Source organism: Ascaphus truei, chromosome 4 (assembly GCF_040206685.1).
Source record: "Ascaphus truei isolate aAscTru1 chromosome 4, aAscTru1.hap1, whole genome shotgun sequence".
Classification (NCBI taxonomy): Eukaryota; Metazoa; Chordata; class Amphibia; order Anura; family Ascaphidae; genus Ascaphus; species Ascaphus truei.
Genome location: NC_134486.1, coordinates 13,865,932 through 13,878,776, shown reverse-complemented (window position 1 = coordinate 13,878,776; position 12,845 = coordinate 13,865,932). Strand labels below are relative to the sequence as shown.

The 12,845-nt window shown below is 43.7% G+C and overlaps 1 protein-coding gene across 1 annotated transcript in view; it reads right to left on the bottom strand.

Annotated features, from left to right (window-relative positions):
• LOC142492226 (vomeronasal type-2 receptor 26-like) overlaps positions 1–12,550 on the bottom strand; it is a 100,630-nt gene extending 88,080 nt beyond the window's left edge. Inside the window, exon 1 of the mRNA XM_075594896.1 lies at positions 12,458–12,550. Coding sequence (XP_075451011.1) covers positions 12,458–12,550 — 93 coding nt within the window. The remainder of the gene's footprint in view (positions 1–12,457) is intronic.
• Between the last annotated feature and the right edge of the window lie 295 nt (positions 12,551–12,845).

Here is a 12,845-nt window from a genome sequence, read left to right as displayed (position 1 = left end):
CGCATGCGCATTGGAACCTTCTTGAAATGCATATGCGTGTCATCACATCGACAGTAGGCGCATGCGCATGTGAACAGGAGATGCCCCCCGAGAAAATTGTTGTGGGAACTTCTTTAAGGACTGCCTGACAATTACAGTAAAACTTTTACTTTTGTGTTTCCTCAGAAAAGAAAATGTTATCATCTCATGCGGAAAACGGCAAATGGAGGGATTTCGATGGATAATATCGCTTTGTGTAACAATGCCTGCACATTGCTGAATCGGATTTAAAAAACCCCGTACCGAAGTCTACAGTTTAGTGGCCATTGTTATTGATTAGGATAGAATACTGTAACTGAGAGCTTCATAGAATACCTGAAACAGTATGCTGTTGTTTTCAGACCGTATAGAATACTTTTTTTTATATATATATACTGTATAATAAACCCGAAAAATAAAAAGTATGCATTTATTCTACATTTATTCCCATACATATGTGTATTCTATACCCATACAGCATGTATTGTTTTAATACTCTTATGATGTACAGTACTGAGCATGCCTACAGTATATAGTACAGTACTGTACAGTATGCCTGGACAGTACTGTATGTTCTAGAAACACTATATTTTGTTACAGTATAAAAGGAGACAATGGAACAATTTAAAACAAATCAACATTTTCTGTTATTGGTGGAGTAAGTACAAAAACATTTATTTACAAATACAATTTAAAAACATTTAAAGTGTACAGCAATTCAAAATATTAAAAGGTGGATGGTTTACTGCTAGTGAAAACATTTATGTACAGAAAGTCAAAACATTTACAGTAGGTTGGTGTACAGAACAGTCAGTCAGGCCTGCGCAACTCCAGTCCTCGAGGGCCACAAACAGGCCCGGTTTTCAGGATAACCATGAAAACCGGGCCTGTTTGTGGCCCACGAGGACTGGAGTTGTGCAGGTCTTGTGTAAGTAAAAACATTTCTTTATTAATACAAGTTAAAACACGCAACATCTCCTTTATTAAAGTACAGAAATTCAAAATATTTACAGTAGGATGGTATACAGTACAGTAAGTCAGGCCTGCACAACTCCAGTCCTCGAGGGCCACAAACAGGCCCGGTTTTATCCTTAAAACTGGGCATGTTTGTGGCCCTCGAGGACTGGAGTTGTTCAGGTCTTGTGTAAGTAAAAACATTTCTTTATTAATACAAGTTAAAACAAGCAACAAGTCAAAAAATAAACAACAGTTGAACAATCATGCAAATTCAATCTCCACCAGATTGTCCTTCCAGAGCTGATGCCTTGTATGATGCAAAATGCCATGAATGGAGTCTCGAACGATTTTCATTAAAGGATCTGAAATTGAAAAATAGCACCGCAATTCCTCCACAATAGTCAGGAAGCGCCCGTTTTTCGCAATTTCCTTCATAGTTGACATTTTTGGCCCACCCGCAGTACACCAAGTAGGACACGTGATGCTTAAAAATTAGCATGCCATACTTCTGGGGTAAACCAGCACTCATCACCCTATACTTCTCCCTGAGTGCCGGTGGCTGCTCGCGCAGGATGATGTCGGGCACCGTATCGATGCAAGCGTATGTAAGTTTGATTCTGGAAGTGGGTGTTCTTCTGGGAGCGGGCGTGCTTGTGGCGGCGGGCCAGGGTAGGTTGTCTGGGAGGAAGCTTTCCTCCTGTCTTGGTCGCCGTGTTGTCTTCTGGTGTGGTCTTGATGGGGTTGTCATGTTATCCTCCTTGTCAACAGCATACATGTACACAAATTCTTCTGGTGTAGGGGGTGTGCTTGGTGTTGGAAGATGGTCGAAGGTCCCATTCATCACATCCATTCCACCCTCCTGCTCCAGCTTCGGGGATACAAGGGCATGAACACCGAGCAAATGATGTATCCCCGCTATGTCAGTCTCTATCTTCTCCATCCGTTGATCCATCTTCTCCATACATTGATCCATCTTCTCCATCCGTTGATCCATATTTAGCATGGTCTCTAAAAGAAGATCTATCTCTACCAGCAAAGTAGAGTTCCCAGGGATATCGACTCTTAACCCATTCTGCATGCGGTCTAACGTGCTGGGTCTTGTGCATGGGGTGCTGTGGACATCTTGATGGATGGGTGCTACGGAGGATGAGATGGGGGTTCCCTGGAGAGAAGCGGCAGCGTTGTCGAATAAGAATGGAGGAGGTGACCTGTGGATTTCCGGGAGAAAAGCGGCAGCGTCGTCGAAGAGGGATGGAGAAAGTGACCTGTGGACTTCCGAACGAGAAGTGGCAGAGTCATCTAAGCGTAATGGAGAAAGTGACCCGTGGATTTCCGGGAGACCAGCGGCAGCGTTGTATAAGAGTAGTGGAGAAGATGGGCTGTGGGTTTCCGGGAGAGCAGAGGCAGCGTCGTGGACGAGTAGTGGAGAATATGGGCTGTAGATTTCCGGGAGAGCAGAGGCAGAGACGTCGAAGCGTAATCGAGGAAGTGGCCTTTGGGTTCGATTGGTTGGCTGCCTTTTGTTTTGCCTTGAGTGAACATCACCGAATTTCTTCTGCGACATTATAAGGCTTACGTGTATTAAAACCCTTAGCCTTTGGGGCTAGCAGAAGGTTTTCTTTATAAGCCTTAGCCTGTCGCTTTGGCCTTGCTTGGAAACGGCTGCCGCCGCCTTTTGCTTTTTCTGTGTGATAGGCACGGTAGAGGCGAGTGGCTTCCTGTGTCCGTAGTATCTGGGTTGATCCATGGAAGCAGATGGCACAATGCAGTATCTGGACAAGGGCAAGTTCAGATAAAGATCATCGAGTGGTGGGCTATGCAACGTTTGTAACCTTTTATGCATGGCGACGAGGTACAGGTGTTGAAAGTGGGCGTACTCTAATGTGAGTCATTAACGTATAAATACACCATCCATTTTGTGGATTCACTGCACATTGAATACACATCGACTAAACATCGAATATACATTCTTGTGCTTGTATTTCTTTCTACTCACAGCTTTGCCTGTTAAAAAGATTTCAAAGGATCTCAGCATGAGAATTAAGATGTACACGATCAGACAACAAATTGCAGATATCCAACGCTGGTTAGCTGCTTCTGGCCTTGTTGTGCCATCAACCACCGTGTGCACACGGAAAAACCAAACAACGCACGAGGACACCAACGGTAACTATCGCTTAAGTATATTTATATAACTATATAATACAGTATATCTATTATTGTTTATATTGCTGCATATTAATATAACTATATAGTACAGATCTATCTAATTTTAAACTTATTTTGGTATATTTATATAACTACAGTATATAATACAGTATATCTATTATTGTTTATATTGTTGCATATTAATATAACTATATAGTATAGATCTATCTAATTTTATAGTTATTTCGGTATATTTATATAACTACAGTATATAATACAGTATATCTATTATTTTTTATATTGTTGCATCTATAATTGTTTACTGTAAATGATGTGCTGTACTTGTGGCCTACTGCACTGTATCTTACCGGATTGTTGTTTTTCTGTACACTGTAGGGAGACAACTCTTCTGGTCGACAAAATAAGTGAAGAGAATGATGAGAAGAGTGCCTTAATTGTCAAATACACTCTGCTGCAAAATCACAATCTCACTGTATCCGAGACCAGCATAAAGAAGATGAGACGCAGAATTGGATGGAAATATGGACGTGTGAGGTTAGTACTGGACAGTACAGGAGGTTAAAGTGTTGTTTAAGAAACTGTACTGTATCTATAAAATTATTCCTTGTCATTAAAGAGCGTACCCTATGATAAGGGACGTTAACAAGATCAAGAGAGTGGTCCAGGCCCAGGCATGGATCGACAGTGGAGAAACTTTCCAGGATTGCATCTGCACTGACAAGTCTACTGTATCGCTGGAGAGATTTGCCACCTTTGTATTCCACAAAAAAGGTCGCATTTCTATGAAGCCACGTCCAAAACACCCAGTGAAGATGTATGTGTGGGGTGCCATCTCTAGGCGTGGACCAGGATGCATTGTCATCTTTGAAGGTAAAATAAGTCACACGCTTTTGCCTTATGCAAAATACTTATGCCTTATACTTTACTAGTGTGCAGTTTTTTGAGCACTTTTCTTTTCTTGTTATAGGAATCGTGAATAAAGCTTTTCTCCAAGAGCAAATTGTGCCTGAGATTGTGGAATATCACACGTGAGTTCCCAGATGGTCAATGTTTCTACCAGGACAACGATCCGAAGCACACCGCGTCAACAGTGCATATTCTTGAGCGCGGTATCAACTGGGTGAAGACGCTAGCGGAGTAGGTGCGGTAACCGTGTCTCATTTTTTCCCACTGTTTTTACTGTGTACTGTATCTCTTTAACTAATTGTCCTTATTTTCCCCCTCCAATGACAGATCGCCAGACTTCAATCCTATCGAAATGTTCTGGCATGAGCTGAAGGACCATATCCGAAAAGTCGTGAAACCCTCCAGAAAGGATGAGTTGGCGCAAGGCATCCTGAGTTTTTGGAACGATGTACTCACCGTGGAATGATGCAATAAATATATTGACGATATTGTGACTGTGTTGCCCATTGTGATCGCGCGTAATGGGCAAGCATCAGGAAGGTAGTATGGTAAAGTACTGTACTGTCGTATGGTACTGTAAGTACAGTATGATACAGGTAAGTATGGCACAGATGTTTTCTTTCCTGAGAGAGTAGCACTAGCCACCTGGTTGCAAAGTATTTAACAGTAGTTACAGTATACAGTAGTTCCAGTATAGACTAGTTTGACCGTACTAACTGCATACTGTAGTCCAATATGGAGTAGCTATACAGTACACAATGCCATAATATGCACCTACAGTAACTGCACAATTTTTTTTCTTTCCTGAGAGAGCAGCACTAGCCATCAGGTTGCAAAGTATTTAACAGTAATTACAGTATACAGTAGTTGAAGTATAGACTAGTTTGACAGTACTAACTGCATACTGTAGTCCAATATGGAGTAGCTATACAGTACACAATGCCATAATACAGTATGCACAAAACTGCACTAATTTTTTAATTTCTTGCCTTTTCAGAAAAAAAGGATGGGCTGGGGGAGTGGGGGGGGTATCATGTGTAAAGTTTGTGAACTGTGTCTACAGTTAAGTGTATCTAACTGCAGTCATAATTTACACAAACCCTCCCCTCTCTCAATGAACTACACAGAATGAGGAAGAAGATAAAGACTGAAAATTTGTATTACTGTTTTTTTTATTATCAATGTTCATTATTCATGATTATCCACCGGCCCTCAATTTTCACCCCCCCTCCTCTCTCAATGATTATTTGTATTTTTCTTTCACGATAAAATAAAATACATATTTAATTACATTAAGCTTTTATATCTTTGAACTTTAAATTCACTGTGAATGTGTGTGGGGGGGATTCTTCAAGAAGACAAAAGTTTTAATAATTGGTTACCTTTTTAATAATTGGTTACATAATCAGATTAACATAAGGGCAAGCCAACAATAGGAAAATTAACGAATGATGTGAGAGAGGTTGAAAAGCACAATGACAAGCTTTAGAAATGGAATGGTTCTGGAGAGGTGTCGATAAGAGGTTATAATCCTTGAGCGAGCCCTGTGTGTATCTGTGGGGGTGGGGGGGAGGGGGCTAAAGCTGCATGAAGGATTAGCTGTATTGTAGTTCAAATACATGACATATTTTCAACAGGCAGTCATCATAATAATTTGATCACTACACCCCCAAATACATAAAAACCACACAAATCAACCATGTGCAGTCAAACGCACAGTGTCACAGTCAAAAGCTACAGCACAGATTGAATATTGTAATATCAAGATTGCTTAGGCAGGCTTGTGGAGAAAATAAAAAATGACGAGAAAAAAAAAATATATTTTTTTTTGGTCACTCACTCTTGAACTTTGCAAGCAAGCAGTGATGAAGTTATAGACGCATGCGCAGTAATCATCAGCTATGTAGCTCCCTTCCCAAAGAGGATTACACGCAGGCGCAGAGAGGTGATGCTTGGCTAGGGACGATTAAAAACACAATGACAAGCTTTAGAAACGAAATGGTTCTGGAGAGGTGTCGATAAGAGGTTGTGATCCTTGAGCGAGCCCTGTGTGTGTCTGCGGAGGGGGGTTGGGGAGGGGGCTAAAGCTGCATGAAGGATTAGCTGAATTGTATTTTAAAGACATGACATATTTTCAACAGGCAGGTCATCATAATAATTTGCTATCCACACCCCCAAATACATAAAAACCACACAAATCAACCATGTGCATTCAAACGCAGTGTCGCAGTCAAAAGCTACAGCACAGATTGAATATCGTAATATTAAGATGATTTAGGCAGGCTTGTGGAGAAAAATAAAAAATGACAAGAAAAAAAAATATTTTTTTTTTTGGTCACTCACTCTTGAACTTTGCAAGCAGCAGTGGTGAAGTTATAGACGCATGCGCAGTAATCATCAGCTAGCAAGCAGGAATGTGATTGAAACCAGAAAGACACACATTCAAAGGAATGGTGTGGAGAGGTGTACTGTACTGTAGATAAGATAAGAAGTTGAAATACTGAAGTGCAGTAAATTGGCCTGTGTGTGTGTGGGGGCGAGCGAGGGGAGAGCGCTGTATATGACGAAATGTGGTACAGTTACAATACACGCCTATGCGTTTCAACAATGTTCAAATGAGACATACTGTACAGCACTGAACATACATGTATAAATATGCAAATTTACAATTTCTGCACGCACACACGCAGACTGTGTATTGACGAACTGTAGGTTGAACTGCTAAAGTATTAGACTTTAAAGACAATAGCTCGCGAACGTGCCCCTGAGTTTTTAGACGGTATTGCAGTGTTGCAGACAGCGCTAATAAAATGCTAATATTATGAGCGCTAAAATACCTGAACATATTCCGGGGAAAAAAAAATACTGCATCTGGCCGCGGTTATCAGAGTTGAGCCGATACGGCCATATTAGGATAAAGGCTGCTGCAGCTGTATATGTAGCACCTGTTTCCCCCTGCCACAGAATATCTGGCCACTACATGGGTGTTTTCCTGGGTTCTGTAGATCACCTGTTGATTCAGGAGCTCTGAGTTGCTCCGCATTGGAGTTTGGGAGCAGCAACAGGGCAAGCTTTCTCGTGGTTCTTACTGTGCAGCGCCTTCATTCCATGAGGATCCTGCTGGATGAAGGATGGTCTCCACAGGCAATACTCCGTTCCAATGATCACATACCATAGTATGTCCAAAGGCAGTTTTATTATACAACTGCATGCTCGTCCTCCATCCCTGGATCAGACCACCGGAGCTTGAGACCCCAAGAGCCCTTCCCAATCACCTTAACTCTCTGCTAGGGAAAAAGGGTATCACACAATTCCATAATCATTAACATTCAATTTGGGGGGTTGAGTTTTATACCTGTGGGGAAGGGCCTGTAACCGTGCCCCATAACAGGGCAGGTCCTGCACAAGGAGTTTAACCCCAACTCTGCCTGTTCCTCTCAAGACTTATAGTGTTGAGGCCAGTAGAATACTATAGCCAGGGTCACTTGGTTACATCCTCCCTCTGGTGAAAATCCTCCTCACGAACCTCATGAGGAGCATAAGTATGCACCATCAATAATTGTGCAGGCCCACAAAATTATAAAACACATAGCATTACAATACATTAGAATAACTGGTGACATAACTAGTTCCTCTTATCCAAAATAAACTTTTGCCCAGTTGCAGTACAGTTCCTGCTGTAATTACCTCCTGGCTCAATATGCTCTATATCCCTGCTGTATCTCTCTTTACAATTTGCATTACTGCCCTGCTGTATCAATAGTAGTGATCAGGGTCTGGAATCCAGACTAGCTTACCATCTTTATCCGGCACTGTTATGGAGTGGCACTTGCCATACTCACTGATATATGTGACGGTAGGGGTTGATGGCATCACAAAACTGAAATGAAGCCCAGCTAGCTACTGTACCCTTAAATCCATGTAACTTGGCCACCTATGTAAGGCTTATTTCAACCAAATGCACTATGTATGTGAGAATGTAGTCCAAAGCACTTTATTCCCTGTTAATTCAATTCCCAAGTCTAGTTGAACAAGCAATATGAGATAAAGGGTTTGTGATCTTTGTGTAAGCACTGTGATGTGATTTGGGAGACAGCCTTGTAAAGGATTATTTGGATAATATGTACATTTGTATGGAGGGGACCCTGATTTAATCATCTGAGGTTCCTGCAAATAAATGTGTATTGAGACAATGGTTGGGAGCATGAAGGTGACAAAATAATATTGCTAAAATGAAGATACTGTTGATATATTATTGAAATGGACTGGTTGGGGTCTCTGGAGAAGGATTGAAAGTGATGTTCAGTTTCCATTTTGCAAAGTCAGTCATGTCCAGTATCCATTTTGTGAGTAAAAATGTGTATGTGGTGTGAATGAGTTTCGTTTCTGAGTACTGTAGATTATGATTGTGCCTAAAGTAACGCCCACATTCCTAGTGAGACTTGGTACCTGGAACCATTCATAGTTGTTTTGAGGCTAGTTCTAACCAGGTTTAATGAGCTGTAATATGATTGGTTTAAGAATTAAGGAGTGGTTAGTATAATCTGCCTAGTAACAGTTTTAGACAAAGGTGTATAACATTTACTGCCTGGACACTCCCTGGCAGAGAGTCTATTTGACTTTGGTGTATGATCATACTTTGTATTAAATAATCTTCTCATTATTCAACAAACCCTTGTTTGTGAGTTTGCAAACAACAACAGAGGTGTTACAGACATTTGTTGAGTGAAAAAGATTGAACAATATGGGGATGGGTTCTTAGCACACCCTCTGGCTGTTGTGGCCCCAACCTAATCGATGCTCTGATTGGCGGGCAGCACCCTCCCAGGCAAGGGATAGCCACAGAGGGCTATATAAGGGGTGCTGATGATCAGAGAATGAGATCTACCTTCAGAGAGCACCAGAGAGCAAGAGAGGCTAACAGAGACCGGGAGACACTCTGGGAAGGTGTGTGCAGATTCCCTCAGAGGACCATTTGAAGAGACACTCTGTGAAGGAGTGGGGAGAGCATCTGATAGCATCTCAGAGCATATGAGAGACTATATGAGAGAGTGAGAGTCATTCTGTGAAGGAGTTTGATCTTGACGGTGACCAGCTGGAGATGTATCTCTGAGGGGCTGCTGTGTGATCAGCCCTCTTGTATCCTGGATGAGAAGAGGACAGGGCAAGCCTACATGAAGCAGGCTCCTGTACCTATTGAGGCTAGAGTCTACTCCCCAGGTCCACAGTTTGTATTGTATCTTGTTTTGTACATCTTTGTTTTGTCTGCTGGCGTGCCAGAATAAACCCCATTTTATTCAACAACGTTTCCCTGCCTGCTGCTAGTGGTCCCAGTGGTTTTGGTGTAAAAGTACTGTTCTCCTGTGAAAATATACTCTACCCGGTCTAGATGAATATTGTGTCCTACCTACCAGACCTACCAGATATTCAGCGCTGTCCGCCCTAATAACAGCTGTGGTATTATATTTAGGAGCAATATATTCAATCACTGCCACCCTTACCCACTCATCCCTATGAGCCTCAGTGACTCTCATGAGCTCTTCGGGGAGATAAGGATACTCATACCATGGGAACGCTTAAACTGCTGTACTAGAACTCGCTCTGCACGGCTACTATTCATGAGATTCTGCCCACATGCCCGGCCACGCAATACCAGAATAGTGGTCCATCCAAAGGGGAAACACAGAAATCCTCCCCTTTTCTGGTTGTGCAAGCAGTCCCTGATCTACACATTGGTTATGTTTCCTCATTATCTCCGCCTCCTGCTCTGGAGTAAACTTTGCATTCTGCCACCAGTGATTGTCCCTTTCCAGAACAAAGCATGTCCTGTTTAAATGTGGTACATAACCCCTGAACATAGGATCCCATCACCTGTACACATCATTGGCATCATCAGATTCATACATATCCTATACTTTTCTAACAGTACGTTCTGGTGCTACAGTCATGGTAGATGATCGTGGCAGAGGGGATAGGGGACGTTATTTATTATCTAAATCTTTGGTCTCTGGGAAGGTGGCGGGGATGGTAATATGGGCAATAGGGGTCTGGGCTGGAGTTATAGTATTCCCCGCAAAAGACAATGCGGGAAGCATTGTGGCCAGAGTGGAAGAGATCGTACAGTATTGTCAGGAAGTCCCTCTTTGCGTCCACAGAGGAAGTCTCCGCCACTCACTGGAGCTTACGGATCAGTTTGACAGACTCCGCACCTCCGCCCGGATAAGGCCAATATAGGCCAGTAACAGGCCGGCAGCCACGGTTGCAAATAGGCCACATCGCACCGCAGGCAACGGGTGTCGTCTCCTATCTCGCCTCCCGGGTAACCACAAATCAGGCACACATAGTGCAGGAATTTCTCCTCTCTGTCCCACATCATTAGAATGCCTCCAGGCAGTGCATATCGCTTGAATGGAAACATATCCATAGTAGTAGAACCAGAGATAGTTCAATGGTTAACCTTCCGACACTGAGCAACATGTGTATCTGGGCTTTACTGGCTTCGCATCCGATCACACCCGCCTACTCTACGCGTTTCACTTTGCAGCTTCTTCAAGAGTCGGCGTTACTGATATCCTCCATGAGAATTGCTGCCCGTCCTCCTCCACGATCCCGAAGGCACCAGAAGGGACGCGACCCGCCACCGGAAGTGACACTCACTGAGCAGTGGAGATATCGACTAGCCACTCATCTTTATTTTTATGTGCCTATGATACCTTTTATTCATGTAAGTATGATATATTATTAAATACACACCCCTGAATTTTATACAGTGTTGCACTACTGTGGAATTTTCTGTTTCATTGAGGATACATCACACTGTGACCACCATCACCAAACGACTAGATAAACTAACATCTGACTACCCTGAGCCACATGTTATGTGGGAAATTATGTTTTTTGATCTGAGAGATTGTGAGTACCCTTTTGGCTGAATCCTAGAATTAAGAACACTTGTGAAGCTGATTACACTATGTAGTATATACAGTATGTTTTTCATAAATGGTGATATCTGCACTCCCCAAACTTTAAATATAACTACACAGAAGAAAACCAGGATCTTTCTTCAGAGGGTTGAGCTGCGACCTATTACCTATTTACTGCACTTGCACATTCACTTATTTGTATTTAATTTTCAGCACTTAATTATACACTTGTTAGCGTTTCAATATTGTTTACTATTTGAGCACATTTAATTACTCTGTATAGGAGCGCCTTAGCACCACTTTTCATCACTATCCTGCTAAGGGACCCTGAACTCTCCTCCTTTAGTGCCTGCAACAAGCTCCATCATTTGGGGGCTATGTTTCAAGCCCCCACACCGGCTGGCATGCTCCACAGGCATTCTTTTCCTCCCCAACTGCAAGCGCATAGTCCCAATATGGGGGGCTAACTTTCACGCCAGGTCCCCATTCGAGCACCCTATCCCACCCGGGGATCTAGCTCATAGTAGTTGAGCACATACTGCTGTCCCATTGCGGGGATTGATATCTTTAAGTCACAACCCCCTGGGGCATGTGCTGCAGCGTGCCCTTGGCTGAAATGGTTATGTTCAGGCACCTCTCAACCCTGGAACATAACTCTGTAAAGGCACCAAACAGATAGTCCAACGCGGGGTGCTATCTTTCAAGACTATCCCCTAAAGGCATACCATCTGCGGCTCCTGTCATGATACTGTGAGGTTTAGACACTTCTCCACCTTTGGAAGAGGATGTGACCCGGCCCTGATACAGTGTGATTCTGACACCTCTCAGATCTGCATAATATCCCGGACAAGGTAAAACGATGGCCTTGAAACAGTGGGTTCAGGCACATCTCATGCAGCAGAGGGTGGGGTTGTGTTATGAGCGAGTTCCATCCAGGGAACACCGCTTGCAACCGAAAAGAAACGCTCTGGCCTGGATACGGTGAATGCCCCCATTAACTTCTCCTATAGCGGGTTTTCCAGCAATACTTTGCCGCCCCCGTTGCTCATCTCAGCAGTGCCTCCAAATATTGTCGCGGCCGAGCTGAGTCTAATACTCACCCGGTTTGTGCCGCGGCAGATTTTGGGCTGGCGCCGAATTTTCCCGCGCGCCAGCCGAAGCCTCGCAGATTGGTCCTCCGATCAGTGCCTCTCCCCTCCCCTCTCCGGGTCCACCGGGTCCCCCGGGCCCCCCACCACCTTCCCCCACATCTCCCGTAACCAGGGCTCCCTTCGGGGAGCCCTGGGCACGCGCGCCACGTGCGCACGCACCCGATGAAGCGTGACCGCGCATCAGTGACGCGCGGCACGCTGAGGGAAAAAAATAACAAACCCAGCCCCTTTAGACTCAGCTGCGCCACCACTGTATAGTGTATAGTACCTGTTCCCCCCTGCCATGGAAGATCTGGCCACTGCATGGGTGTTTCCCTGGGTACTGTAGCTCACCTGCTGGTTCAGGAGCTCTGAGTTTCTCCGCGGTTGGAGTTTGGGAGCAGCGACAGGGAAGGTTTTCTCGTGGTCCTTACTGTGCAGCGCCATCATCCCATGAGGATTCCTCTTTTTTTATTGATATTCTCAATAGACATTAAGCATGCCCTACTTATTAGAAGTACAGTAACTATGTACAGGTAGTCCTCGGTTTACGACGTTTCGCTTTCCGTTGGATGATTTTTCCGACAGCGGCTAATTCAATAAAAAAATGCATCATCCGTCGCAAGTTTCGCGTACCCGACGGAAATCACCACCTGTTAACATTGGTCCCGCTTTCCGACAATCTGCTATCCGACAGGGGTTTGCGGGACGCTTTGTGTCGGATAAGCGAGGACTCACTCTA